General features: G+C 44.4%; 1 protein-coding gene across 1 annotated transcript in view; it reads right to left on the bottom strand.

Moving 5' to 3' along the window:
* caln1 (calneuron 1) overlaps positions 1–13,599 on the bottom strand; it is a 57,706-nt gene extending 44,107 nt beyond the window's left edge. Inside the window, exons 1-2 of the mRNA XM_004075238.3 lie at positions 13,064–13,599; positions 4,014–4,135 (exon numbers count right to left, since the gene is read on the bottom strand). Coding sequence (XP_004075286.3) covers positions 4,014–4,135; positions 13,064–13,584 — 643 coding nt within the window. The 5' untranslated portion in view covers positions 13,585–13,599. The remainder of the gene's footprint in view (positions 1–4,013; positions 4,136–13,063) is intronic.
* Positions 13,600–16,672: the final 3,073 nt, after the last annotated feature.

The raw sequence follows: 16,672 nt of genomic DNA, 5'->3' as shown, positions 1-16,672 counted from the left end.
TTCGGTAAAAAACTCACCTTAATTTGAGTCGTAAGCACAACCAGTCTGCTAATCTGAATTCAAAGCAGACTTTAGGGAAACCAGCTCGTCAATCATCGGCTGTGAAGCAGTCTGCGAGCCAATGAGGCAGAACAGCAAAGCATAAATGGAGCATAAATCATGAACTGTGTCAGCAAGTTGCAGAGAGACTTTTGGCTGCTTAAAGTACCTTCTGTAAGTAATTAGAATCTACAAGCTCTCAACCAACCAAACAACAAAATGCTCAATCAAGACTTGAACCAACTAGAACCCAATATTTCAGTCTATCTGACAGGAACTATAAATGTTAAGAATGCCTTCATCACATCTGCGGGGCAGAAATGGTCAGACCTGTGCGGGACACGCAGGTGACCCACAGGAAGTATGAAGGTCGTAGATCGCTCAGTGATTGTAACCACACTCATTGGTCCTGTTGGGTTCTGCTTCTGCTTTTCTGTTTTCCTTCCTGTGCAGAAATGTATCATTTGATAAAGACTAAGCCCCACATGGATAATTTTCCCGCCTCAGGCTGTTTCTCCAACATTTAGTCTCCTTTGAGTAAAACACAGACTCTTATATATTAGCACAATGGGGCTTCACAAATCCATAAACTTTGAATTCTGGTCCATACATGTGCCGGCCTGAGGTCAGAGGCCGAGCTTATATATGATCTGCATGAAACGTGACGACTCACAAATGAATTTAGCATTTTCTGTCTGCAGATCAAAGGTATGAAGCTCAAATCTGACTGAAATGTGCTCAAGTAAACGTCTGAACGTACCTGAAGGTAAAGGTCCAATTTATCGGCATTTGGAGGAGAAATTCAGCTGCGAAAGATTATAGGTGTTTTTTGTAGTACTAAAGTTTTTTTCAAGTCCAAAGCAGGGTAGAACATTGATAAGGGTAGAACATTAATGTTCTCTGGAGACCCTCCGGAGGTCTCAAACAAACAGGAGCGTTTCTTTAAAGTGTGATATTTCAAAGTTTGATTGTTCCCAGGTTCACTTCTGCAGAACTTGTCTTCGGATCATTGCAACTCCCTGCTGATTTCCTGTGCCTGCAGCTCGCAGATGAACCGTCACATCATGGCGTAGCACTCATGGCAGTCATTGGTCCATGGTGATGATAGCACAGGTAGAGCAGTCGAACTCTGATCTGAAGGGTTGGTTCCCGCCCTGCTCCCCCATGTGTTGAAGTGTCCATGAGCTAAACAGTGAACCCCCACATCCGTTCTGGTGGTAATACGTTGGCCCCGGTGTTTGCCATCAGTGTGTAAATGGGTGAGTGGGACAGTGACTGTAAAGCGCTTTGGGCTTCTAAGAAGGTAGTAAAACACTATACAGGTATTCCCCTTTTAACATTTACCAATATGGCTGTCTGCCTTCAGGATGTAAATGAGAACTGGACTGAGTGACCCCTTCCCCTGGCGTTCCAACACGCATTGCTCGTGTGTTGCCATAGAAACATTGATTCAATCAGACCGCTTACTAATGACGCGGGCGTACGTATAGCCAAAGAGTGGCAACTGAATTGACTTTATTTGGTTGGAGCCAGAAGTAAACCATTTTCTATGGGGGAAACTCAGTCCAGTTCTCGTATACAGTCAATAGATTAAAGTTAGGGTAGCCAAAAGCGTTGGAGTGTAGATGACAGGCTTAACTACAATAACACGACTTTAAGTTAAATAATATGTTTGTTGAGTCTTTTGTGTGTGAGATTAAAAGTGACAGAAAAGCTTTGAGTTTTTTTGTTTTACCTATCAAACAAAATCTGTGTTCATGAATTTTAAATGTCATTTTCATTTGAGATCACAGGAAGAAACATCCTGCTTTGATCAAACACATAAAGAAGAAACCAGAAACCAACAAAAGTAAAGACTATCAGAGTTTTTGTTTTTGGCAGCTCGTTTGGGACTGAGTTCCCCTCGACTCCAACCATCCAAGCTGTCTCTGTATAAAGAGTCTGGTAAATCCCTTCACAGTAATTACATTGTTGATAGGCCACAGTTAGCCTGTCATTGTGTTTTTAATGGAACTCATGAGAATCCTTCAAGTAAAAAGCATCGGTGAAACAGGAATGAGAAAATCATTCATTGCAAATTCCTTCATGCATATTAAAGCTTGACCCTGACAGAGCGCTCGCTTATTAGCGCGTGCCCTGCTGCCAATTTCACAGGCGGCGGCTTCACGCAGCATCACTGGGTTCAAACTTTGGACTCTTGGTGAGACTGGTTGCTGCTGACACCGGCAAACGCTTACTGATCCGGTTTTTGTGGGACAGGACCAGGTGATTACCCTCCGAGGCACGCCTCCATCAGGAGGAGGCTTAAAGACAGACAAAAAAACGGAACAAGGGCCCATGAATGAAGATGATGCTGATCAGGGACAGCCGTGGTGCAGTGGTAGGGTGGTCGACCTCTGATCGGAAGATTGCAGGTTCGATTCACGCCTTGCCCACCCATGTGTCGAAGTGTCCTTGGGAAAGACACTGAACCTTGCCTCTGGAAGGATGGTGGCAGCGTTCGGCACCAGAGCCACCAGTGTGTGAATGGGTGAACGGGACTGTGGCTGTAAAGCGCTTTGGGCCTTCGAGAAAGGTAGAAAAGTGCTATACAAGTACACGCCGTTCATCATTTTACAGGAGCTCCACCTTCTTCTGCTCAGAGAGAATGACTCTACACCCAGATGGAATAAAATAATATGATCTGCAGTACTAGTTCAGTTTACACAGCTGGAAATCAAAAGTAGTATTTTTTCACAGTTTCATCAGTTTTAGGAAGAAAAGACACTGCGGTGAGTCCACAGGACTGTGAATGCATGTGGGGTAAAGGCCAGAAGTCCAGGTTCTCTTCACCCACCCTGTTGCCCCTACAGCCAGGAACAAATATACATCCAACCACAAATCTCTACTTTCCTTGGGGAACCTTTGTCTTCGTTCAAACTCTGCCAGAGAGAGCAATTCAAGGAGGCTGACTAGGTCTAGGTGAGTAGAAACCAATGGCTTTAAAGGGTCTATATCAAGCAAAATGGCGGCCATTAACGCATGTTGAAAGTTGAACCATGGGGGCTTGGGGACCACTGGTTAAGACGGCACATCTCTGACCAGCAGAAAGATTGGTGGTAGATTGAAGAAAGGGAGAGGGACACCAGACTCTAGGCCTCGAGACCTGCATCCTGCTGGTTTTTAGGAACTCCTGTGTTACCTGATGCTGAATACCTGGTTCAGGTGTGTTTATCCAATAGGAGGTTAGTTGGAAAACATGCCGGACGCTGGTCCTCGAGGCCTGGATTTCAACATCTGGGGTGGGCTTCAAGTCACGAGGGCTGCTGTGTCTCCACGTTTTCCAGATATCACTGCTGCTTACCTGAGTCAGGTGTGTCCCGCTATTAGAACATCCCAAAGACGGAGACGTTGTAAGGATTACAATTTGAAGGATTTGGTGGTAACTCCTCTTTATCCATAAACAGAGGAAGTGGAGGAGGTGATGGCAGCTGGGAGGAGGACACCTGAGCATCAATTCCTTCACCGACAACCAGGATGTGGATAAGTAGAAGTTACACGGCTGGACTTGTTCTCCTCCTCGACTGTTTGAAATGCTCTTTTGGTGAATCTTTTCAGCTGAAAGTGCTCATTTCCTCCCCATTTTAGCGACAGCTGCCCTTTCTTTTGACCCCATGACGCTTGCACAAAGCGTAACGAAGCATGACGCTCCAATCTGTTGGTCATAAATGTATCTGCTGCTCTGTTTGCACCACCAAATGCATTTTCCTTCTCCATCTGCACTGCGGCGCTGCCCTTCCTCCCCCGTCAACAATGGCTGGTATAAAGCTAATGTAAAGGGAAAAAAGTGAGTAAAGCTGCTGTTGGCTGCAGCTCAGAATATCTGCCCTCCATAAGAGAAAAGGATCTGAAATCTTTAAAATGGATTTCAGACCATCCTGAAGGAATTGCGAGCGTTGAGTTTTTAAAATGTCAAATTATTTGAAAGGTCTTACCATCCAGCTCTTCCACAGAGATGCTGGCGAGCACCTCGCTGTCGCTGTCAGACAGCGAGCGGCTCAGGTAGTTCCCCTTGTAGAGCAGGCCTGCCGTCACATGGTGGAACGGCATCTTCTCTCTGACAGAAGCACAAGACACAATCACTGTAGGAGGCTGTGAAAACGGGTGCAAACTACCCATGAGGCTTTGCATGAGGAGGTCAGCCACATCTGCATTTCTGGACAGACATCTCCATTTTAAAAATGACACATCAAAGATGGAGGATGAATGAACAGGTCGTCGATGACGGAACTTGTCGTTTAATGAAAGCGTGCTCACATGAACCGTCTGTGCAAACAAGCCTGAACCGGCAGCTCATCACACAACAGAGAGGAGATCTTTCACTTGGACGGGCGCTTTGGGCTCGCAAACACAAAACATGCAGCAAAGCTGCAACGACAAGATGCACTATTGTTTGTGTCGCTCAGTACGACATAGTTTTAGGGCCAGTTTACAAAAAAAACAATGTTTTAATAACGACTTTTATCTCGTAAATTAATGAGTGAAAACTTGTAAATTTAAGAGTTTATATCTCGTAAATTTATGAGAAAAAAGTCATAGATTTAAGAGGAAACCCCAAAGTTTTCCGTTCATTGGAGCCTAGCTTGAAGATGAAATATGTGGAGCCTTTTGTGAAGCTTTATTTCCGGATATGTTTAAAAAACAAAGAGATTCTGAACCTTTTGGCGACTCAAAATCAGATTATTTTCAGTGGAGCCGTCTTTCCAGGGTTTAGTGTCGGTAAAGCAGAGTGTCATCTGTAAAATAAGGAGCTCAGAGACACGTTTGGGTGCAGAGGATCGCTGCAGCCTTTATTCTCCTTTTCATTCACATAACCTGAAGTTCATTTGTCAGCTTACGTCATGAAAATAAAGAAAATTAAATTATTTTCCAATTGTTTTCCAATTGTTGTGAATCAGGAGAAGACAAAAAAAATGCAGTTTAACAAACGTAGAAGATACATTGGGTGGGCGGAGCTCCCTGCTCCGCTCTGCAATGGGGAGGGGAAGGGAGGGCGGGATTGCTCTGCACTAATGGTGCCGCCCACATCTAAGAGGTGAATTTCTGCAGAAACTATGTCCTAGAAAAACAACACCTATTTTCATTTTGGCCAAAATCAGCATAATCATAGTAAAACGACCACTTAGAACGCTCTCTAATAGATCAAACGATGACTTTAGTACCGCAGGCAAAAGGAGCGAATACTTTCAGAAAACAAAGACAGAGCATCTCTGTACACAGAAATATGTTTCTCAAAAGTCTTTCAAGTATCTGTATGGAACACAAAACGGACACGACCTACACGTCACCGCCAAACCCCAGTCCCTGATTGGTCACAGTTCAGCACTGTCGCGTTTTCTCAGCCACCACGCCAAATGAACGCCCGGTGTTCAGGTAGAGCCTGCAACCGGACTTAAAACTGGCGTAGCGACAAGGGAACGTGGCATTCTGAACGTGGAAGCCCCAAATTCAAGTTGAAGCCCAATTCCACGGCTTTCTACTGAAACAGGCCGATTGAACGCGAGTCGACGCGGGGAACCCAGCCTCCAAGGGCCGATTTGGCAAGTTGCCATGATTGAGCGTCAAGAAGTTCAACCTGTTGAACTCACAGCGCGCGGTCATGACACTAAGAGCCCACAGCCCCGCACCGACAGTGGGGTTGACGCGCGCTTACGCAGCCTTTTCATTGAAAGTGTCCGCTTAAATGCGAGGCCTCACAGCTGGTGTGTAGGTCCCTAATGCAGCATAAGGAAGAAACAGACTCTATTAGTTGCTAGCATCCCAATGCTAATGACCCCAGGATAGTTTCGCGCCGACAGCACGAGTTTCTGCTTTTGATAAATGCTCCCAATAAAGCCGATTTACATTTTTTGCCTTCAGTCGCTCACGTATCCAAACCTGCAGCTCGTTTGTCTGATAGTCATTTTTCTGTGTCACATTACTGTGAGGAGCATCTATCATTGGAGAAAATGTCACACTTAGTTCCAGCATTATTATTCCTAACAGCCTGATGAGCATCTAAATAAGAAAAACTTTATTAAAAAAGAAAATATAAAAAGATTTCTAAGAGAAAGGTAGAAGATAAGAGCTAAATGTTAAAAGGTTATTTCAGAAAACCAGCACTAAATCTTTACATTTAAGGGAAACCTCCAGCCCATCATGCAGGTAGAAGTCAAACATTAAAAAGTAAGGAAAACGACTTAATGGGAGTTGACCTCAAATGTGGCTATTATCTCAGTTTTCTGGGTTGTTTTTTAGAAGCATAAAAGGAAATTAAGTAGTAATACAGCTGCATCCATCTTTTCAGCCTGTTTTTTTGAGCTTTTAACGTTTCTGAGACTGTTTGAACGCCTAGAGCCATCCGTCTTCTGTGACCTCATCACGCAACCGCAGACTCGCCATCTCTCTCACGCGTCATTTCAATAAGCATCCATACCCAAACGTCTGCACCTCCGCTCATTTACCCCAGCTTTTCCCGCTTCCAATGTCAGGAGTTTTCATTTCCTAATTCATCAATTATTCACTCATCTCTGAGCTGTCAGTCTGAAAATTACCGTCATCCTTCTTGTTCCTCCATTTCATTCCAAACTAAGCCGAGCTGTCGGCTGTTTGACAAGAGTGTTCATGATCCCAGATCCATTTTTCCAAGAGAAACATTTGTTTAAAGAACAGACGTTATGCTAAACAAAACCAAGTATCTTACAAATGATGCGAAATGTGATGAAGAAACCACAAAACAAAGGAAAACAATGCTGCTTCATTCTAAAAATACATTTTAGTGTTCATGCTGAGCACTGATCTTTGAAAAGATTAACAGAAATAAATTAAATGATTAAAAAATGTGACCAAAAAACAAACAGTTACTGTAAAAGTTAGATGATAAATGTTTCAAATTCTAACTGATATTGTGTGTTACCATCAAAAATTAGTTAATATAATCCTAAATCAAATAAAAGATAAAAGATGTTTTAAGTCGTACAAAAAAATGTACATTTTCCCATCAATTAAAGTCAAGTGTTTGCATTATAGCACAAAAGTGATGGTAAATTTACAAAACCCACATCAGCTTTTCCGTCCAAATAGGCTATATGCACACTCACTTCCGCATCTGCACTTCCGGTCGGATTTTTCCAACAGTACAAACTTTTCTGAGATGCACCACTGTCAAAATGTCCTGAAGTCTGAAAACTGTTTTGGTTTACCCCTTAGTGACGTCCCATTCAGATAAAAATACTTCTTATTCCAAGAAAGAAAACACCTCAACTAAATCCAATTCCGTCACCGGTCCCGGCTATTGTTGGGTGAAGGCGGGTTCACCCATGGCGTTCGTCGCATGGCGGATGGACCTGGACCGATCCTCATCAGTATGCCGGCTCCCGGGAGGAGAGCGGTCGGCCAGACAGAGACCCGCTGCGGGACGGGGAGTCAGCCTGCCACACACTATATTCATTTTAAGGGTTCATTGGTGTAACTGAAGTTCTTGTTGATGATGCGTAAAGCTCAAAACAGTTCTCTTTTTCTGTCAACTTTTATTTTGAAAGTGTAATGGACGTTTATTTTAACACCAAAAGCTTGTTTCCTGTTTCTCCTGCTGCAGCAGATCAGCACAAAAACAGACCTCCAACCTAACCTGAGCGTGGAGTTGAGTGTTTGTCCTCTGATCTGATTAAAATGTCAGATTTATGAAAAAAAGAAGACGGTTCACTTGTGCCTGATGTGACGCTGCTTCCACGCTTCTCCTGCTGCTCTGCTGTGAATTGTGGGTAATAGTTTCCATGGATTCACCACCTTTGTAGTCGCAAACATCAATTTGCTGCCATTTCAATTTACTGAGTCAGGCTTCACAAAACCTTGGGTCTTCAGGGGGCAGTAGGGGGCAGTAGGGGGCAGTAGGGATGCTGCTTGTAGCTTTATTTAAAACTGAGGAACCATTCCATAAAATCAGTGACTGGATAGATGTGCAAAAGATCATAGAGGACAAGACATAAGTTGGCTTCACATCCCAGGAGAACTTGCTGTTCATGGCTGCTGTTCATGATGCAGAGTGAGATAATGGAATGGAACCGTAAAACCGTCAGTCTTCAAGCCCTAAGGTCAATGGAGGGCGGGGCTGTGTGGTCGTACTAATGAGATGGATTTGGGTCTCAGTTGACGGTGCTCATCTGCCCTTCAGACACTGAAAATACAATGATCCCATAAATGTGGGAGTCATCAGACGCGTCCAACGGCTCCTCTCCACAATCTGGGAAGTATCCGTTGAACAGAGAGGAGGAGAAAAACTCAGGAATTCAACCCCGTCTGATGAGGAAAGAGGAAGGTCAAAGAGGACAAACAAAGAAGAAGAAGCCGCCCGGCTTTCTGGACTGGAATTCTGTTTCTGGCCGACACCTTTGGACAAAGTGACGGTTCATCTAAAACTAGGTTCACACCGCCATGTGACGGGCGTTCCAGAACCCACTTTCAGTATTTGGTGTTCACACTGGAAAAATGAGGGCGGAGAGAGCTGAGGGCCTCTTGTGTTGGACATATTTTACTTTAACAAGAGGGGTTATTAATCTTCAGACAAACCAGAGGTATGTCTGAATAAACCCCTTTTGTAATTGAGGCCAAACTTTATTAATTTCAATCATGTTGGAAAATCTTAGGTGTTGGACCGGACGGACAAGGAAAGAGGGGAAGAAGAGAGAGGGATGTTAGGGAGAGGGGGGGGGGTAGGAGGGTGATAATAGGAGGGGGGAGGGGTAAGACCATGAAGCAGCATAAAGCAACAAGTTAACTGGTTGTTTATCATTATGGTAAGGTTCAAATGTAGTACAAAAAGGGCGGGGCCTGTCCACACACACACTCAAATGTTATCAACACACCTGCTAGCTGCAAAAATGTCCACATGTCAACATGTACACATAACAGATAGTGTTCACACACGCATACTTATGCCTTAAAACCAACTAGTGTGAAATCTTTCATTCATTCAATCATGCAAACTATTAGTGCAAAGGTGAGCTAACACCTGTGCTCAGGTGAGTGTTTATGTTTTTTTAAAATGGATGGAGGAATGTGAAAAGAAGGAAGGAGAGCGCCCAGACACCCCCACACCAAGACCCCCGCCGCAGCAGCAGCAGCAGCCGGAACCCCCCCAACGCCACACGACAGCAGGCAGAGAACAACCGCCCCCCGGGCGACCCAGTCCGCCACCCAGGCCAGGGCCAGCAGGACCGCCGCGGGGCCCCCAGAGCCAGAGAGCAGGGAGGCATGGGGGGAAAGAGAGTGCCACCCCAGCCCAACCAGGGCTCATCTGCCTGCCCAGCTGTTGGACAGGACAAGTACAAAAAAATAAAAATAAAAAAGAAATGAGGGAGGAGCTTCTTCTTCTTTTTTTTACTGTTTACTAACGCATGTCCCCCATCGTCAGTTGGAAGACTCTTGGTGAAGTGTCAAAGTGGTGTAAATCTGGTGAATCTTACTCCAAGCTTTTTCTTTCACAGCTCTATTCAGACAAACAAAATACTTGGTGTCGTAGAATTCTGGCTGGACACCAGGAATTTCTCCTTCTTGATCAATTTTTTAACAATTGGTACTTTCGTGAATTAAAAGGGAAGCCATCCATACGTCACATCAGGATCGCTGATTGGTCGAAGTTCAACCTGGTTGAACTTTCAACGCGTGTTCAATGGTGTTCTGAACCATTGAACCAGACAGTCACTGTTGTGGAGGATCCCTCTGAGGAAAACACTATGGTCAATAATGTTGTTGTTCCTCATGACCTTGGTCTGTGGGAGCATGTAGTTGTTAAATAGAATTAGCCCCAGGATGGAGCCTTGGGGAACTCCACATGTAATTTCCGTCGGCTCAGATGTGAAGTTACCAACTGACATAAAATATTTTCCTGTTTTCCAGGTTTGTTTTGATCCAGTTTAGTACTGGCCCAGCGAGACCCACCCAGTTTTCCAGAGGTTGGTCGACTGCATCAAATGCTTGCAGGTAACAACAGTGTGTGAATGTGTGCGTGAATGTATTTGTGAATGTGTGTGTGTGCGTGGGTGAATGAGACTGTGACTGAAGACCATGTTGGGCCTTTCAAGAAGGTAGTAAAGCAATATACAAGAAGACGCCATCTACCATTTTGCTGTGGTGATTGACAGACTGACAGATGAGGTTAGACAGGAATCTCTGTGGACCAAAATCTTTACAGATGACATTGGAATCTGTAGTGACAGCAGGAGGAGGAACATCTAGAGAGGTGGAGATCTGTTGTGGAAAGGAGAGAAATGAAGGTCAGCAGCAGAAAGACGGAGTATCTGTGTAGAGCAATTCAAGAAGAGTGGTGAGGTTAGGGAGCAGAGATGAAGATGTCTACGTTCCCTTTGGAAGTGACCAGGATAGATAGGATCAGGAATGGATCCATCAGAGGAGAAGATGTTCTGGAGATAAATGCAGGGAAGCAGACGGAGATGTTTGGACACATTGAGAGGAGGAACAGTGATGATGTTGATTAAAGGATGCTGAGGATGGAGCTGCCAGGAAAGACCAGAAAGGAGCTTCATGGGGTGTAGAGAAGAAGACAGGAGGATGGCTGGTGTGAGTGAGGAGGATGATGAGAATAAAGATATATGATTGGCAATAGAGGCCGCTGAAAGAAAGCCAACAGGAAACATGGGACCTAAAATATCCATCAAAGTTCCCAATTGGATAATCTGTTGATGTATTTTCAAAGCGTTCTCAGTAGTCTTTTGATTGTAATTTTGCTGTTTTTAACCAAAATAAATAAAAACCTGCATTGTTTTCTAGGACATAGTTTCTTCAGAGCGGCAGGAGTTTATTAGAAATTCACCTCTGAGTTGTGGGAAGGGTGTGTTGGTGCGGAGTAAGCCGGCCTTTGTTTACGCCTCTCCCACCAGCTTACAGCCCCTCACACTCCCAACCTAACATTAGTGGTGCGACAGCAACGGTGAGCAATATGGGAGCCGTCCAGCCGCACAGGTTTAAGTCAGAAAGCAGCTCGGACGAGGAAAACAAAGACGTACACGGATCCATTCGTCTACTAGTGAATGTCAGACCAGGCTTGGTGGCAGAAACCTAAACAGTTTTTATAAAAAATAAACATGGAAAAAACCTAAGAAGCAACAAAAACGTGACAAAGAAGAGCGGCGCAGACGACCTGAATGAAGACAGAAGATGACCAAAACGACAGTATGAACGACAAAAACCAAACCAGAGTTCCCAATCCTCACAGTGGAGGCATCAGAATGGAGCAGAGCAGGGAGCTGGAGGCCCACCCAGCGGGTTTTCTACGTAACAAATACGATCTTTTTCAAATTTCTTTTGTCTGTTCCTGATTCACCATGATTTGAATAAAAGAAATACTCAGAATTGCAATTTTAAGCTTAATTCCTTTATATATTTCTCCTCCACCATGAGAGAAATGCTGCAAGAACTTGATTCAACACCAAAAACCCACATTTTCATCAGAGTGGATCTTTGTTCCTGTATGACAGATGGACAGTTTGTGGTCACATGACCATTTGTTCCATCATCTAGTTCTGGGGTAGTCGCCATTTTGACCACATGTGAGGTCATCAGCCCCCTCCCTTTCAGGAAATGAAGGCGTTTGCAGGACAAAGCTGTTGGAACGCGGCCACTGGGGCTGTTTAGGGGCTCATGATTGGACAAACACATGTCAATCAAAAAGACGAAGACATGAAATAAAAACAGAAATGAACCCTTAAGTACAAATATTTAACAAATACTTCTAATCAGTCTGATGCAACGTTTTTTAAAGCCACCTAGTGGTTACATAAGGAACTACATTGGCTCCACTTTATATGTTTTTAACTGCCTTTAAACCATCAAGTGTTGCTACTCACCTACATCATATTTTCATAATTAGAAACTATTTATACCGACTAGTCTTCAGTTTTATGTCATTGATGCTTTTCCTGCGTAGATTAACAATAAACCAAATCTCCTGAGATCAGCAGCAGCAGCCAGGATCAATTCAGAAACACTGGAGAACTGTTTAGGTTCTGTTTGAGCCACTTCTAACTCGACAGAAAACAATGAGACCAAACGCTCCTCTGAATCCCAACGTATTGATTTTTGGCACATTTTTACCCCTCCGGACAGCTGTGAAGAGTGTTAAGAGCACTCAAGCTGAGCAAGGACACAATGTTGGAGTGATCGATGGAGTTTTTCCATTATCTGACCCCGAAGCGTCCCCCTCAGATGCTCCGCCGCTCTCTGGCAGAGGAAGGGCTTTTAACGCTTCTTTGGGGTGACATTCTCACAAAGGAAAGCGTGTGGGCTGCACTCAGAAGGTCAAAGTAAAGCCTCTTTTTTTTTGGTTTTAGCTACAAAAAGTAAAAATAACTCTGCACAAAACAAACGAACAGGTTCATGAAAGCAGATGTTTGTTTGTTTGCCACACAGAGCGTCATCCTTACAGAGAGCGTGACCTGGTGGAAAGAGCAGAGCTTCTGTGTGACACACAGACCAGATGGCAGGTTCTTACATTAGACCCCACAGCACAATGGTGAGCAGCAGCCAGCCAATAATAGAGGAGGCGGGGGGGGGCATGCCAGGACACTGTGTACCAGCTGCAGACCCTCCAACATCTCCAAAGACCCTCTAGTCCTACATCAGCGAGTGCTTCTCCTGCTCTGAAGGTTCTTCTCAACACGGATGACAGAGGCTGGTTGGAGGTCCTGAACTTTGGAGGTTTTCCAAAAACATGAGAACTTTTTAGTCTGGATCCCAGCTGTGGAGACGCTGATGTTCATCAAATACCAAGTTTCTACGTTTGGTCTTCAGGTGACACCAGGCTGCACCAAAACCCTCAAACATTTATCTGTTTGGTGCCTCAGGTGTCAAACCGCTGCTGCAAAAGCCAGAGACAAAAATCCAAAAACCAGAACTGGGAGGGTCCCACCACCCTGCAAGGATCATCAGCCGCTTCCTGCAGCAGCTCGCTCCCCCACTGTCATCCCTCCCCCCCCATGACGGCTCTTACCCACACCGGTGGCGGTGACCGTACTCTGTGGGGTACTGCAGCACGCCGGTCTCTCCGGCGGGACTCTCCATCACGGCCCCGTCCCTCAGGTACGGGTGTCCCGGCAGCAGCTCTCCGTTCACCCCCATCCCCTCCTCCTCCTCCTCCTCCATCACTTGTGTCCACAGAGCTGCGACCCCGGCCGCCGCCACCGCCTGGGATTGTCCCACAGCGGCGTCAGCTCCCAGAGAGCCGGCGGAGGATGTTGGAGCGGCGGCAGCAGCAGGTACGCCGGCGCCTCCTGCACTTCCTCCCCTCCCTCCCTGTGACTCCATCGCTCTGTCTCGCTCGCCGGTGCGAACATTCCTCCACATGGGGAGAGGAGCACTCATTAATGAGTCCCCATGGCAGACAGCCCCCGCCTGCGGCGCAGACGTACGCGAGGCTGAAGCACAGCGAGCAGAAACTCTGGGCAGAGGAAGATCTACAGCCTCAGCGTCTCGGAAGACGACCAAAGATGACAAAACTGTGCGCCACCACATGGAGGCATGAGCTCGTGTGTTAGATTAATGCACAAATACATCAAATATAAACCTCTGGGGGGGGGGGTGCACCTCCCCTGATCAGTAAACAAGAAGTCAGTCCAGACGACCCTTGCATGTTTGTTTCATAAAGCAAATGACTTCATTGTTAAATAATATAAAGTGTAACTGTGTGTGCAGAAGCAAATCACTGGAAGCTTCTGATGCGACGTTAGCGCCACAACAAGCACTTCAAGGTTCACAGAAGTATGGCGGGTCAGAAACGCACGGATGGAACAACCTTTAGTTTTGTGGTTGACATGCCGGCTCGGAATAGGAATTTTCTTTGCTTTGAATTTAAAATGTCTCCTGTTCTGAAAGATGCGTCAGAGGTTCAAAGGCATTTATATCGAGTCACAAAACATCAACACAACAAAGGGCGCACAACGTCAGCGGGAAAAAAGACGCCTCCACGATGAGAACAATCAGGCACTGATGAACAGTTCACACGTTTGTCTTTTAGCATTACTTTATAAATATGTACGTGTACATCGTTGATATTTCTCTCCGCCAACTTTCCTGTGGCAGCAGTGACGTCATAAGCGAGAGACAGTGTAGTTTAGGAACAACAACACAATAAAAAACAACAACGTCACCACATTTAGGGGTGCGTGGATGAAACTAGAACAGAACAGCTCCTGCCATATGCCGGCAAAACAACAAAAAAGTTGGGTGTTCTGGTCCCACTGACGCTTTTTTGTTTTTTTAAGCTGCCGCTACCGTCGACTGTCAGTTAGCCAAATTTAGCTCCAACGTAGCCGTCTTGTTTATTTTTGTTTGTTACTTTCCATCAATCACTTAACCCCCTATATCCCTTTCAGGGACACGGGGTTGCTGGAGCCTATCCTGGTTGCTGTTGGTGACCTCACCTGGAAAATATAGCTTGAAAAATAAATAAATTAAATAAGATGAATATACTCTTTAATTATTAACAGTAAAATGTTGTTTTTTATTTTTCTATTCTATGCATCAGTCATGCGCTTTACTGTTTCTGTATTTCAATCATCATAGAAAACACTTTCTTTTAATTACTTTATTGTTCTAGTTCTGGCAAGCCGTCTGGTTACATCGGTGCCAGTTTGTGACTCGTTTTGTTTTTTATCCACTAAAAATGCGCATTGGAAATGCACTAGGTGGACTTTCTTCTAACTAGGTGTGTATGTAATTTTGTAGTGCTGTCCGAATATACAAGTGCCCTAGAAATTTCCCAGAAGTCTCTGCGAAAAAACCAGTTTGAATCAATGCTCACTAGATTGGCAAATATAGACCACAATGCATTGCGTTTGAACAATGTGAAAAAATGTATTTTAATGTTTTTTTTAAATAAATCATCAACATATTCGTCAGTAGAGCAGAGTGAATTCATAAATAATCGTTGTAAAATGTTTGTATGTATTAGGTTTTTACTTTGTGAAATCTGTGACGTAATACTTGCTTGCTGTTCCTAATTACTTGTATAATCCAGGGCACTACAAAGTCCCACACTGTGTAGTTTTTAGTAGTTAGGGAGGTAATTCGGACCTAGCCTGTTTTTTTTCTGTTTCTTAACTAACTTTCCAATCCTAACATTCTTTCTAATAAATGCAACTTGTCTAACTTTGTAATGAAACAAAGTCTAACTTGTTGAACTGTGTTGCTAACAAAGCTGTCTTGACTTTTCTTTTGTTACTTGACTCAAAATGTACTGCAAAAAGAAAGTAGGCTAATCCTGTAATGCTAACAAAGTTGCAGCGAAACACTCAAATGTTGTGACCTTCTGAAAAATCCTTACTTAGCAAACTAAGTAGGACAAAAAAAAGTGACAAAAAATACCTATTTTACGCAAATAATAAAGAAATATATAGATTGCAATGATGTCAGCAAACATATAATTGGACAAATTTGCTATTATTGTCCACCATTGGGCACTTCCTGTGGGGGCCTTCACTGATTTGCACAGGTGGTTTTTACGACAGATGCCCTTCCTAACACAACCCTGTATGTAATCCGGAGGGAGTGGGGATCCCCCACGGGGGGGCCCCAGACTTTGTGGCCGCATTGTTAGACAGCAGCACAAAGGGTCTTGCTCAAGGACCCACGCTGGTTGGAGCTCATTGCGCCCTCTTGGAATTTAGTAATTTGATGGTTTTCAATATTTCTTATTAAGTCACCTCTGGATATGAGACTAGAGGCTCGGTCGGTACCTTCTAACCCCATGAAACTTTATGTTAGCCCTAGCTAATGTTAGCACATTTAGTCCGAGGCTAAATGTCTTTCACTGTGACCCAACCAAGCGAAGAATTGGTAACTAATCTTTTTAAGCCTGAAGGGGTACTTCTTGGAACTGGTCTCTAGCTTTTGTAGTCAAGTGAGAGACCCCTATGGCCCAGTGGACGACTGAGAAAGGCATCCTCCACTTTCTGTCATCGTATACTAGAGCTAAGTGGAACAGACCATGATATAAATAAAGATTTGGATACGAATACACATATATGGATCCTGTGAGACCTCCAGACACAGGCTTACAGGATAGTGATGGAGAACCAACCAGACATTGTAGTGGTGGATAAAAAACAGAGGAAACCAAGTGATGGCAACAGCAGCAAGAAGGAACATGATGAACTGGAGAAAGCTTGGAAAGTGAAGGTGACCGTGGGGGCCGTGGTGATCAAAGCAGTCGGGGTAGCAACCCCTAAACAGCAGATGCCTGGAAAAGGGTCGATTATTCACATGTATAGTGCGACCAAGCACAAAAACTGATGGAGGTTCATGTTGGCAAATGTAATACATGCGGTCAAGATGGACATTACTGCATTGCTCACACGTATTGTAAGGGCGTCCAAGGCTGAATTATGTTGTTGGTCGCACATATTTTAAAGCACCTGTGTCATGCTATTCTTAAGCCTTACAGAGAAAAATATATCCATACTGTATATGTGAAAATATATAACCTTTAGCACACTGAAGAACTATTTTTTATGAAATGTGAATTTCATAAAAAATAAAAGGAAAGCATTTAGTCAATCACCGCTTGCTCTGAAAGTGTGTGTGTGTGTGTGTGTGTGTGTTA

The sequence above is a fragment of the Oryzias latipes genome, chromosome 13 (assembly GCF_053564925.1).
Source record: "Oryzias latipes strain Hd-rR chromosome 13, Olatipes_Hd-rR_3.1".
Classification (NCBI taxonomy): Eukaryota; Metazoa; Chordata; class Actinopteri; order Beloniformes; family Adrianichthyidae; genus Oryzias; species Oryzias latipes.
The sequence above is the reverse complement of the archived record's forward strand: the minus strand, read 5'-3'. Positions and strand labels throughout refer to the sequence as shown.